This window comes from Onychomys torridus, chromosome 9 (assembly GCF_903995425.1).
Source record: "Onychomys torridus chromosome 9, mOncTor1.1, whole genome shotgun sequence".
In the NCBI taxonomy this organism is placed as follows: domain Eukaryota; kingdom Metazoa; phylum Chordata; class Mammalia; order Rodentia; family Cricetidae; genus Onychomys; species Onychomys torridus.
Genome location: NC_050451.1, coordinates 53,842,302 through 53,855,883, shown reverse-complemented (window position 1 = coordinate 53,855,883; position 13,582 = coordinate 53,842,302). Strand labels below are relative to the sequence as shown.

At 44.0% G+C, this 13,582-nt stretch overlaps 1 protein-coding gene across 10 annotated transcripts in view; it reads right to left on the bottom strand.

The window, feature by feature from the left end:
- Fbxo16 (F-box protein 16) overlaps positions 1-13,582 on the bottom strand; it is a 52,042-nt gene that overhangs the window by 31,440 nt on the left and 7,020 nt on the right. For 7 of the 10 annotated variants that reach the window (XM_036198688.1, XM_036198689.1, XM_036198690.1 and 4 more), the window contains one exon: positions 5,571-5,606. In XM_036198688.1, coding sequence (XP_036054581.1) covers positions 5,571-5,606 — 36 coding nt within the window. The other 3 variants (XM_036198695.1, XM_036198696.1, XM_036198693.1) reach the window with 2 other exon arrangements.

Sequence of the window (13,582 nt, the reverse complement as noted above, 5' to 3'; positions counted from 1 at the left end):
CTTTCTCACATTTCCATGCGCATGACCCGGCTGCATCTCCAGACGTGCATCTGACCTAGACCTTCAGTACACAGGTAATAGCCAACCCAACTGACACAGCCTAGAACCACCTGAAAAGAATGTCTCATTGAGGGTTTGTTGGTATTTGGGTATGTCCCTGGGGAAGATTGTCTTGATTGTGTTAATTGAGGTGGGATGATCCAGCCTATATTGGGAGGCACCATTCCCTAGGCAGGGGATGCTGAGCGAAAGCTGAGCACATGTGCATGTACGCACTTGCTTTTCTCTGCTCTCGGCTGTAGATGTGACTAGCTGTTTTAATATTGCTTTGATGTCCCTGCTGTGGCAGACGCTAACTGGAATTGTGGACTAAGATGAACCCTTTTTTCCCATGGACTGCTTTTTGTTGAAGTGTTTTATCCTAGTAACAGACATGACACTAGGAAGATATATAAAAATAAGTGTGTAGAGCAGAGAGAAATGAATGATCCTTGCTTGCTCTCAGTTAGCTTTCTCCTGTCTGATATAGTTCAGAAGCTCATGTTCAGGAAATGGTACGACCGACAAAACCATCCCCCACAGACATGCCCAGAGGTCAGTCTAGTCCAGGTAGTTCTTCGGTTGAAACTCCCTGCTCAGATGAGTCTAGTTTGTGGCAAGTTGGCAGTTAAAACTTTCCTTCACGGTATGTGTGTGAATTCATTTTTTGGGGGGTACAGAGAAGAGAAACACCACTTTAGGGTGTGCCCCTCTGGCCCTCAGACTCGTTTCCAGCTTCAAAAGGAGTCTGTCTTTCAACGACATCCATTGGCTTGTGATGATTTCAGAACTTGTTGGCTGTAAAGGTCCCACTTTCTCTACCTGCCTCCAAACACTGATTCAGAGCTATTAGAATGTGTGTCTCCTGGATTCCGGTTTCCCAGGCCCCACATCAAATTTTTTATACATTCTGAGTTTAGATTGTTTGACATGAGTGAATCCTCAGTGTCTCACTCGCTATCAATTTTCTACTGTTTGTAATATTCAAAATGTCCTCATTTATACACTGGGGTCATTATAGTACGTTGTAGGGATTATTGTGAGGATGTATGTGTGTGTGTACATTGCACAAAGGACACCTATCATTCTAAAATGCCATGGAGGTCTTAAAAACAATACGTAAGTGGTTAAATCTATGTAAAAAAAGGTAGGCAAGAAACTTTAAAAGCATCAAGCGGTCATGTTTGTGCCTTGACAAAGACCGGTCCAGGTAAGCTCACCAGATTTCCTTAGTGCCACAAAGGAGATGAACTCACATTATAGTGTGACTTAAGATAAATATAAAAGAACATTAGGATCATAAAAACCCATAAAGGAAAACACTGAAACACTCTCTCGGAGATTAAAAAGATAATTACATGGAGTCTTCATTTGTCTCCTCAATCGAGAAAGTCCAGGATAATTTACTTTTGGCTCGGATAGGTGTTTTTTGCCTCAGGGATTTTCCTTTCTAATTGTGTTTGTTTAAGCTAATAGAAAATGAATTTACATTCCTTGAACCCCTACCAATTCAAGGTGGGGGTGATGACTCAGAATACTGAGCGGCAGGGGGAAAAATCCCTTTGGAGTTTAGAAGGTGTTAGGATCAACCAGGAAGTAGATAATCCATGCAGAGTTCACGGTGCAGAAATTTAGCAATCTTCCTCATTTCCTGCATCAATTCTTCAGTAAAATCCACAGCACAAAAGTAAGGGACCAGCGTGTGAGGCCGGGGAGTCATTAGAGTTCTCTTATTCTCCTGTCATACAGTGTTGGGGTTCACTCCTAAGGACGCTCTTCTGTGGGTATCCTTGGGAGCTGTGAGCTGGCTATTTTTAGAGTCACTGTAGCTTGAGCTAGTTCACCAATCTCACGATGAATGGTAAGGACAAGGGGATGATTTAGGGGGGCTTCCCTGGACACGTGTGTGTGTGTGTGTGTGTGTGTGTGTGTGTGTGTGTGTGTGCGTGCGCAGGGAATCATCACCTATCACTTTATGCATCAAGGCAGGGTCTCAATCAGATCCAGAGCTCACAGGGTTATCTTGCTAGTGAGCTTGCTCTGGGGATCCTAGCTCTGCTTTCAAAGACTAGACTTATAGGCAGGTACAACATCCATCGGGAATTTATCTGGGTTCTGGGGACCCAAACTCCTATCCCCGCACTTCTGAGGCAAGTACTTTAACCACTGGGCTATCTCCCTAACCCTATAGAGAATTTTTTCTTTTTGAAGATAGGGTCTCATTGCATACTCAGACTGCCCTTGAACTCACAATCCTCCTGCCTCAACCTCTGGAGTGCTGGGATTACAGGTGTGTACCACCACACAATGCAATGCCACACACAGCTTCAGTTTCTCATTATTTTGCTTGTTGCTATTCTAAATATCCAACAGAACCATGCGTACACGCATGAACAAAAATGAAGTTATTTACAGGGCTGGAGAGATTGCTCAGCAGTTAAGAGAGCTTACTGTTCCTGTAAAGGACCCGACTTTGATTCCATGTACCCATGTCAGGCAGTTCACAATTGTCTGTAACTCCAGCTCCAGGGGACCTGACACCCTATTCTGAATTCCTTAAGTACCTGCACTCAAGTGCACATACTGAAGGGACTCTAGCCAGCTGGAACATCACAAATATGGCTCTGGCAGCCTTGTCCTTCTCCCCCATTCCCTCTGTCTTGCTAAAATTGTTAGATTACATTAAAAAAACTAACCATCAAGATCTAGTCCCTTATTTGGTCACTTCCTCCTCCCAAGGCTGACTCCAAAGGTCCAGCTATCAAACTATTGAAGTCCAGCAATCAAAAGTCCCCTTTGGCCAAGTAGTGGTGGCACATTCCTTTAATCCTAGGACTTGGGAGGCAGAAACAGGAAGATCTCTGTGAGCTCAAGGCCAGCCTTGGCTCACCTAATTAACATGCCCAATTAAAATTAAACACCTTATCCTAACACTGGGCTTCCCCCTCCCCTTACCTCATAAACCTCCATTTTCCTATAGGCCACATCTCTCTGCTCTCTATCCAGAGGCAGTCCTTTGTCCCTCCAGGGCAATTATCCCTTCCTGCTCTCTCTTGTTCCCTTCCCCTTCTCCCTTATCCTCTGTCTCCTGTCTTTGTCTCCTAATCCCAGCCTTCTGTCCTTCTGGGGCAAATAAATCTTCTTTGTGTTGAGAACTTGGTCTTTGGGGTCCTGAGATGAAACATATCCATTACACATACCTTACCCCCTCACATACACATATAATTAAAAATAAATATTTTAAAGACTTATTTACTTATTATGTATACAGAAGAGGGCACCAGATCTCATTACAGATGGTTGTGAGCCACCATGTGGGTGCTGGGAATTGAACTCAGGACCTCTGGGAGAACAGCCAGTACTCTTAACCACTGAGCCATCTCTCCAGCCCCTCATCACTTTTTAAACTGCTTTTGGGGGTGGGGTAGGGGGAGATTGATTTATGGAAACAAGGTATCAGGAGCCCAGGCTGGCCTTGAACTTGGTATGAAGCCTGAGACTGTCCTTGAGTTGATTCTCCCACCTTTGCTTCGCACGTGCTGGAATTATAGGCTTTTAAGTGAACAGTGACATTAAATAAATTCACATTATAGTGCAACTACCACTACCACCTTCCTCCAGCACTTTCTCAAACCAAGAGTCTGTACCCATCAAACTCTAGTGCCCCAGCACCTGGTCACCTCTATTCTACTTCCTGTCTTCATGAATTTGCCCATTCTAAGTACCTCATATAAAGTGGAGTTATACAATATTTGTCTTTGAAACTGGCTTATCTCACTTAGCACATAATGCCTTCAAAGTTCATCCACATTATAGCATGTATCAGAAATACTTTCCTTTTATGGAGGAATAATATCCCATTGTATGGACACAACACGTTTTGTTTATTCATTTACCTGTGGATGGATATTTGGATTGTTTGTGCTTTTGACGATTCTGAATACTGTTGCTATAAACATTAATGTGCAAGTTTTTGTATGTCCATATGTTTTCAATTCTCTTGAGTAGCAGAAAATATTGAGTTGAGACTATAGAGTAACTCAACAAGTAATTTGTTGCCCAGAAACACATAACTTGACATTATTCAGTAATGGATAATGACCTTTGGGACTCTGTCTCCTCATTAGAGGAACAGATGAGAAAGTTCTCATTGATGATGAAGGGTAGCTGCAGCTTGCTAGGCAAAAGCATGAAGTCGTTAGTGTTCTCATGCGGAAGTTCAAGTATATGCAGAAGAATGTCCCTGGTACCCGGATGCTGGGGCCCAGTGTAACTACACCAGTTACAAAGGCATCCTCTCTCAGATCCAAACCCATGCCACTACCCTCTGTGAGTCTAGGTGGCTGGAACTCTGTCGCCATATTTCTCCTTTGACAGTTAGCTCTCTGCTAAACTCTGCCTGTGAAGAGGGAGGCACTAGAGGGGAAGCCGAGGAAGAAGAGACACACTCCTTTCTGTGTGCCTGCTCTCCCTGTCAGGACCACCATGACTCTTCACCCTGGTTCCTGGCTCCAGTTTTTCCCCAGATGACCTAGAATCCTCATGATTCCTTGGATATACCAGAACCAGCTGGCTGTGATGCCTACTTTCCCCCCTCAGGAGCGTGGGTCTCTTGCTGGGCTGGCAAGTAAGGTTGGCAATGGCCCAGTACTCCACACACCCAAGTCTTTTTTTTTCAATATTTGTTTGCCAATCCCTTTGATTAAATTCCGTCTGTTAAAATGGATGAGCTCCGTTTTCCAGGTAGAATCTAAATGGAAACAAACCATCAGTCATACTTCTCAGACAGGAGCTGGCACTGCCTTAGATAAACGTGGTACCAACACAATGCTACAGACTGAATGTTTGTGTCCTGAAACATTCACATGTGGAAATCTTTCTTGATTCATTCATTCATTGATTCATTCATTTGGGTTTTCATGATAGGATTTCCCTGTGTAGCCCTGACTGTCCCGGAACTAGCTCTGTAGACCAGGCTGGCCTTAAACTCAAAGATCCTTCTCCTTCTGCTTCCTGAGTGCTGGGATTAAAGACATGTGCCCCTTTTCCGGCCTCCATGGTGCATATACATGCATGCATGCAAAACACTTGTACACATAAAATAAACCTAAACAAAAATTAAAACCAACATGAAATCTTAACCGCAGATTTGGAGGTGGGAAGTAGGTAGGACCTTCGGGAGGTGGAGCCCTCAACAGGACCAAAACAGATCCCAGAGAACCCTTTTCCCCCTTTCTGCCATTTTAGGAGACAGTAAGATGGCTGCTCAAGAGGGCTTTCACCAGATACCCATCACCAGCACGTTGATCTTGAGACTTTCCAAACCCCAGAACTAAGAAAAAATAAATAGCCACTTGGCCTATGGTTTCCATTATAGTGACTTGAATAGACTAAAACAGATAATATACCATGATGCAGAAACAGGCATATTTTATCTATCTATCTATCTATCTATCTATCTATCTATCTATCTATCTAAGTTCTCTGCAACTAGGATATCCCAGCAGCCCTGTATATTTTAAATAATTTACCCATTTTCCAAGCAGAGCTCTTCGTTCTTCAAACACCTACAACAAACAGAAGAAACAGGGTCACTTTGGGCATCATGGTTCAAGATAACCATTATAAACAAAACCGTTAAAGGATCAGTGAGTAAGGATTCACCATCTCACCTGAGAATGAAGAGACAGCTTGCATTTCTGAGAGGTCACTTTATTTGTTTATTAAATGGCCTTGAACTCTCTATAGAGGCCAAGGATGACCTTGAAATTCGGTTTTCCTGTCTCTACTTCCAGAGTGCTTGGATTACAAACTGTACCACCATGTCTGGTTTATGCAGAGCCAGGGATCAAACCCAGGGCTCTGTGCATGCTGGGCAAGCACTCTACCACTGAACTACACTACCAGCCCACTTTACTTACTTTTAACCTAGGCAAGGCCTCTTTTTTAGTTTCTGTGTATGGGATAATTCATATGAAAGAAGTAGCCTATCCTCTCTTCTTTCTTTCTTCCTAGCCCCCTTCATTTTTCCATTTAGACAGAGTCTCTCTCTGTAGCCCAGGTGGACCTGGAACTCACTTTAGAGCCCAAGCTAGCCCAACCAACTTGATCTTCCTGCCTCTGTCTCCCAAGTGCTGGGGTTACAAGTGTGTACCACCATGACTCACTGGGAAATTGTTCTTTAAGGGAAATGAAATTGGGAAGAGAAAGGACACAGACAAATAAGAAAATGGGGCTCCTGAAAAATTTCAATGTTAATCACATAAGAACTTGTAAAATATATGAATAAGCAGTTCTGTTTTCATGTGTGTGTGTGTATGTGTGTGTGTGTGTGTGGTGTGCGTGTGTGTGTGTGTGTGTGTGTGTGTGTGTGTGTGTAGAGGCCAAACAATATCAGGTATCTTCCCTAATCTTTTTCCAACTTAGTTTTTGAGACAGGGCCTCTCACTGAACCAGAAGCTCATCTGCTTGGCTAGGCTGGCTGGCCAGCAAAAACCCTAGGTATCCTGTTGTTTCTGTGTCCTGGACACCGAGATATAAATGCATGCCACTGTATCCAGCTTTTTTTGCAGGCTCTGGACATTGAACTCAGGTCCTCATGCTTGCCAAGCAAGTACTTCAGTAACCAAGCAATCTCGCCAGCCCTGCTTTTGTCCTTCAGTGTATACCCATCTACATGAATATCCATGGACTTACTAATTATAAAATTAGTAATTTCTGTATGTGTGCCTCTGGGTTTACAACTTTGTGTCTGCATAGGTTTGCTCTTATATACTGTTTTGGATAGAAACCATGTCATACTTGTTTGACACATCCAAGCAGAGTGCTGGTATAGCATATCACAAGTTCCCCAGATAGTACATTCCAATGGATGTGACTGTAAGAATCGATGGCCTTATGGGTGTTGCAGTACAGTGTGAGTGAATGTATGTGTTGATATTTTTCTGAGCCTCAGAGCATATGTGGATTTGAGCATGGGAAGGAGAGAAGACCAATATGGGTATATTTGGCAGAGGCGGGGTTAGGAAGAGAGGAAGAGAGAATAATGAACATATGTGACTGTGTCTCCCGCACCAACCCAGACACCCTCTGTCAGCTTTCAAATGGGGATCGATGTTACAGCTCTTGAGTCCTGCAGCAATGTGCCAGCTAGGAGAGGCTGTGCAGACCTTGCTCCTTCCTGATTGTGGAGGATGAGAAGTTGGCTTTACGCTGCCAGCAGGTCAACCTTTCCGTTCCCAGACTCTCACACTCTGGTCGTCAAGGGCACATTGACATGGGGGCTGAAATAGCGGCTTCAACAAGTGCCATGAGAGGTCTCACTCTCCTGTCCAAGGAATCTCATACACCACATGTAGATACTTCTTGCATACTAGAGAAGGAAAAAACAAAGACTCTTGCCTCTTCCCACCCCAGTCACTGCCACTGGGATGCTATGGCCCTACAACAACGACAACAGATAAATTCAGGATTTCACATGCAAATAGAAAAGAATGCAAAAAACACAGAAGAGACAAAACTAAATCTGCATTCAAATATTTTTGGAACTCTTTCCTACCGACACCTCCTCAAGCCAAGTCACCAATGCCTATGCATTTCTGATACCCAGGGTCTCTCCCTTTTCTGCTGTACTCCTGCTCCACGGGGGCTGGAGAGGATCTGGTTTTTGTGTTTTGTTTTTCTGAGACAGGGTTTCTCTCTGGAGCCCCTGGCTAACCTGGATGTAGACTAAGTTGGCTGCAAAGTCACAGAGATCCACTTGCTTCTGCCTCTCGTGCTCTAGAATTAAAGGCATGCTCCACTGTGCCAAGTGTGAGTGTCTGGTTGTGTCTCTAGTAGTTTCTGTTCACTTCACCTCCCCATGTAGATGAGAGGCCCTTTCTCTTACGTGCTCCTCAGAACCAGCAAGAACAGGTTTCATGGCAGACTCTCAGCGACACTGCAGGTCAAACAATTACAATGAAAAGGTTTCTGAAGGCACAGGAGGTCAGAGCAGAAAGAAATCCTAAAGAGGGGCTGGAGAGATAGTTCAGGGGTTAAGAGCGCTTGACAGCTTCCAACAACCTGTAACTCCAACTCCAGGAGATCTGACACCCTCTTCTGGACCCCGTAGGCTCCCATGTGAACATACCCATACACACATATTATTAAATATTATTTAATATAATATTAAATAAATAACATATATAAATAAATATATTTATATAAATAAAAGTATTAAAATAAATAATAAAAAACCCTAAAGAGCTTTCTCTTCAACTTCCTTATTTTTAGATAGGACAGATAGACTCCCATAGAAGTGACTTTGTTCACATTTAAAAAAAATATAAACAAACCACTGGGTCTAGCTGGGCAGGGTGGTACAGGACGGTAGTCTCTGTACTCGGGAGGCAGAAGTAGGAAGACAGTAAGTTTGGGGCACGATTGGGCTAACTAACAAAAAGAACAAAGGCCAAGCATGGCTTCACTCCCCACTCTTGGAAAGCAGAGACACAGGAGGATCAGTGCAAGTTTATCCTCAACTACATAGTAAGTTCAAGGCTAATCTGGCTTACAAGAGACCCTGTATCCAAAAAACAAAACAAAAAAAGAAAAGGAAATGACTGGAAGGGAAAAAGAAAGGAATGAGGGGAGGGAGGGACTCTGGCACTACACTACCTAGTCAGCTTACCTCTGCATCTTGGTTTTTCACTATAATCATAGTCTTCTCCATCCTGGCTGCCTGGAACTTATTACAGAGCCTAGATGACCTGGAACCAATGCTTCTGCCTCAGCATCCTGAGTTCTAGGATTGTAGAATCCCACCAACCCTGCAGCCCTAATGTCCTGTGGAACTTCTTCCAGTGTTCTGCCTGGCGTGGGAAGAAGACTGGGTCTTGAATTCATCAGTACATTTCATAAGGGCTGTACCATCCTATTGTTCCCGGAGGGTGTGGCCCCTGGTAACAAAGGGACACCCACAGGAGAAGCGCAGTCCACAGAAAGGTGTCAGGAAAGGAATGAGGTGGGAAGTGGGTTCAGTCATGTAGCAGGCTAACGCAAACACAATGTCTCAGTCAGACCCGGTGGTGCAGGCTTGTCATCCCCACTACTCAGGGGGCTGAGGCAGGAGGGTCACAAGTTCAAGACCTGTCTAGGCTACAGAGTGAGTTTACATCAGCTTAGGTAATTTTGTGAGACCATGTCTTAAAAAGTAAGAAAAAGGGTGCGGGGTGAGGGTGGGGGTGGGGAGACACTGCTCAGTGACAGTGTGTTTGCTAAGCATCTGTGAGGCCCTGGGTTTGAACCCAAGCATTGGAAAGAAAAGGAAAAACCAACATCTATTCAGACTCCAAGCAAGCCCAGGCATTCACAGACAGTATCTCCACCAAGCAGAAATTGACCACCAAAGAGAGGAGGAGGAGAATAATGACCAAATGTCTCATTCTCTCCTGCTTGACACATCCTGACTCAAGATGGACTCCGAACTGGTTGAGTCTGCTCTTAACAACCGTGTGTGTGTGTGTGTGTGTGTGTGTGTGTGTGTGTGTGTGTGTGTGTATTGTTTGGGATGAATCATTTTGCTGTCAGCCCTCAATTGGATTTACACTCTTATATTCCCTGAATTAGAGTGAATTATCATTCCAAAGATGTGCAACCAGGGTCTTCATTTTTTAAGAAGCTGGAAAACAGAATGTCTCTTCAAAATGGGGATATTAAAATGGCTCTTCTCACACAGACGGCTGCAGTCTGTTTATATCACAGTTTACCCACAGCCTGCTGTTAAGTCAAAATCCCTTGGTTGTTATTTCAGTCTGTTGACACTGCAATTACATATTTCCTCATGTGACATCACTGCAGTGGAGGAGGGAGCTATTTTGGAAATCCTAAGTTATGATCGACGGATGGCAACAAGGTGCTGCCTCCCAGAACACCCTTTTTACAGGCATCATGGGACATGTGCAAATCACGCACCAAAGAAATGGGGATGTGCACTTCTCATGTTTTTCAATTATATATACTTAAGGTGTGCAATATGATGTTTTGGATGTATATACAGGAGAGAAATAATCGCTAGAGTCAAGGCAGTTATCCTGCCCATTCCTGTCCATGGTTAACTTTGCGTGTGGGGGAACGTGATCCTTCTAATTACAACACTGGCTGGCAACATAGGTACTATTACAATACTCTCCCCTAGGAATCCTCAGTGCCCAAATTACTCTGTAATCTGCTGCATTTGCCTACCTTGATGAGGCTTTTATTTCTATTTTTTTTAAGTTATCTAAATTGAACTCAGTCTCCCAGCTGGAAACCTGCTGTGAAGGTAAAATCCCGAGTCTCTTATTTTAGGCTGAGTTGGTTATTATGTATTTCACATTCTACTACAGAACGGAGGAAAGACACAAATTAAAAAACAAAATAGAAGGCTGGAGATGAAGCTCAGCAGGTAGACTGCTAACTTAGCATGTATGATGCCCTGGGTCCAACCTCCAGCTCCTCATAAGTGGGGCTTCGAGCCCCGAGCCTGGAACTCTTGAACTAGGGAGGTAAATTCAGGAAGATTAAAAGTACAGGCTTGGGCTGGAGAGATGGCTCAGTGGTTAAGAGCACTGGCTGTTCTTCCAGAGGTCCTGAGTTCAATTCCCAGCAACCACATGGTGGCTCACAACCATCCATAATGAGATCTGGCGCCCTCTTCTGACCAGCAAGCATAAATGTAGGCAGAACACTGTATACATAATAAATAAATAAATCTTTTTTTTTTTTTTTTTTTTTTAAAGGAAGTACAGGCTTATCTATAGCTTTTTATTGAGTTCAAGGCCATCTGGACCTACATGATACCCTGTCCCCAAAGAAGGGGGATGGGTGCTAAAAAGATGGCACAGTGCTTAAGATCATGTGCTACTCTTACAGGGAACCCAGGGTTCATCTCCCAGTACCCCAGTAGGGCAGGGCATAACTATCTGTAACTCCAGGTCCAGGGACTCTGATGACCTCTTCTGGACTCCATGGTTACCTGTGCTTGCTCTCTCTCTCTCTCTCTCTCTCTCTCTCTCTCTCTTTCTATCTATCTAACTCTCATATAAACACACACTCCTCCCAACAAACATACATTAAAAATAAATAGGAGTTCACAATGGCACATATGTCTTTTTAAAAATTCTTTTGAAACAAGATGCCAACTAAATGATATTTTTGAATATGGGAGTTATAAATGATGAGTGTTTTCTCTAACAATTATCATTAAATGTGACAAAAGCCATTAAGGAACAAGGATAAGACCATGCCATGTTTGCTTGGTTGTATCCATCCTCTCTAGAACTGGGGGATTTATTTAGTATCCATTGGGAGGCAGCTGGTTGACAACCAGGAGCTCCGAGAAGCTGCCTTGGCCAAGGTCATGACCTTGGAGGGGAGAGCAGCTGGTCACTGAAGGGCGGTGTCAACTATAAAGGCCAGGCCTCCTGGCTGAACAGTGAGACAACTTGGAGGGGATCCGACAGCTGGTGTCCTGGGGGGCCAGTGGAGACATCATGAAGTTGCATCGAAGTCCCCTTCACTCTTGGCCCCAAGCCTCCACCCTTCCCTTCTGTATTCGTCAGAGTTCTCTAGAGGAACAGAACTTACATATGTACATACAGGATTCGTAAGAATGGAATACAGGCTACGGTCCAACTAGTTCAACAATGGCTGTCTACCAACGGAAGGTCAAAGAATCCAGTAGTGGTTCAGTACACTAGGCTGAACTAGCTGGTCTTCAGTACACACTGGAATCCGGAAGAAGTAGCCTCTTATGCCAGTGAAGGAGCGGACTTGCCAGTGAGAGCAAGCAGGCAAAGAGAGCAAGCTTCCTTCTGTGTCCTTTATGTTATTCTGGCTGCCACCAGAAGGTATGGCCCAGATTAAAGGATGGATCTTCCCATCCTTAATGATTTAATTAAGGGCAAATGCCTTGCAGGTGTTCCCAGCCACTTAGGTTTTAGTTAATTCCAGATGTAGTCAAATTGAGAAGCAAGAATGGCCAGTACACTTTCTCTTCCCTTCTTTAGGGTTAATTCCTATATGCTCATCTCAAAACCTGCCTCTCAAGGCTGGGAATGTACATCAGTGGGAGAAGTCTTGTTTCACATGTGCAAGGACCTGTGTTCAAGCCCCAGCACAGCCAAATAAAGGATCTTTCTTTATCACCCTACCTACAAGCACTCGGGTACTTCTGGGACCCTGAAAGTACTTTCTAAAAATTTATTTTTTATTTTAATTATATTTGTGTGTCAGTATGTGCACATGACTTCAAGTGCTCCAAGAAGACAAATGTATCAGATCTCCCTGGGACTGGGGGTACAGGAAGTTGTGAGCCACCCCATGTGGATGCTAGGAATTGAACCATGGTTTTCTAAAAGAGTAATATGCTCTTAACTGTGGAGCATCTCTCCTGCTGCCAATTTTAAAAAATAACAGAGACAGTGTCTTGCTATGCAGCACTGGCTAGTCTAGAACTCACTATGTAAATCAGATTGGTCCTGAACTCACAGACATGCTCCTGCCTCTGCCTCTGAGATCCAGGATTAAAAGCACATGCCACCATGCCTAGCTTAAGATACTTTTTTTTCTTCACAGCGGCCAAATTGATCAAGACTTTCCTAGGCAAATTTCTGAAAATCAAGACATTCCACAACTTTGTATTTCAACTCAGGTCACTTTTTCACATATGTGCAAAGCCTTCACAATTCAATGAGAAAACAGATTTCCAAATTTGACACCGAAGTTGGAGGGATAAACTGTTATATAAACTGTTGGAGAGCTACGAGCATCACAACAGGTGCTCAATAATAATTGTTGTGCTGAAAGAAAACGATTTCCATACGTTCATTTGGCACCATGAGGCCAGGCTCCATCTGCCTCTGCCTGTCCTTGTGTTCCCGGGGCCTCCTTCCTTCCATCTCTCTCTCCTCTTAGGTCAGTTTTGTATCTTTTTTTCTTTTAGCATCTCTCCGCTTTACTTCTCAGGATTCCAATTCCTTACACACCCCCTTCTTCCTTTACTCCTGATTCACATCAGAATAGGTGAAAGTTCCTAGTTCTCAGATTAGCCAGGTTTGACTACAGGCTTTGCCAGGAGGGACCAACACTTTGTTAGGATTACAGAAACAATGGGCCAACTCCAGTCACGGAAGGCGCTAGAAGGGCCCAAATACAAAAGTCAATACATGTCTAAGAAAGGGCTCAGTTGGTGAAACCTGTGGTTGCAAATACAAGGACCTCAACTGCATCCTCCAGAACTCACACTACAAAACCACAAGGAGTTGTCGTGTGTTTAAAACTCAGTGCTGGAGAGTCAGAGACCGGTGGATCCCTGGGGCTCAGCCTGCCTTGCCTGCTTGGTAAGAGCGAAGCCAAGGAGAGATCCTGTCTCAAAAAAACCCAGGTAGATCACAGCTGAAGAATAACAGCTGAAGTCCTTTGGCCTCCGCACACAGGCATGCACATGTACACTTGTAGTTGCACAGATGAAAGTGCACACACACACACACACACACACACACACACACACAGAAAGAACAGT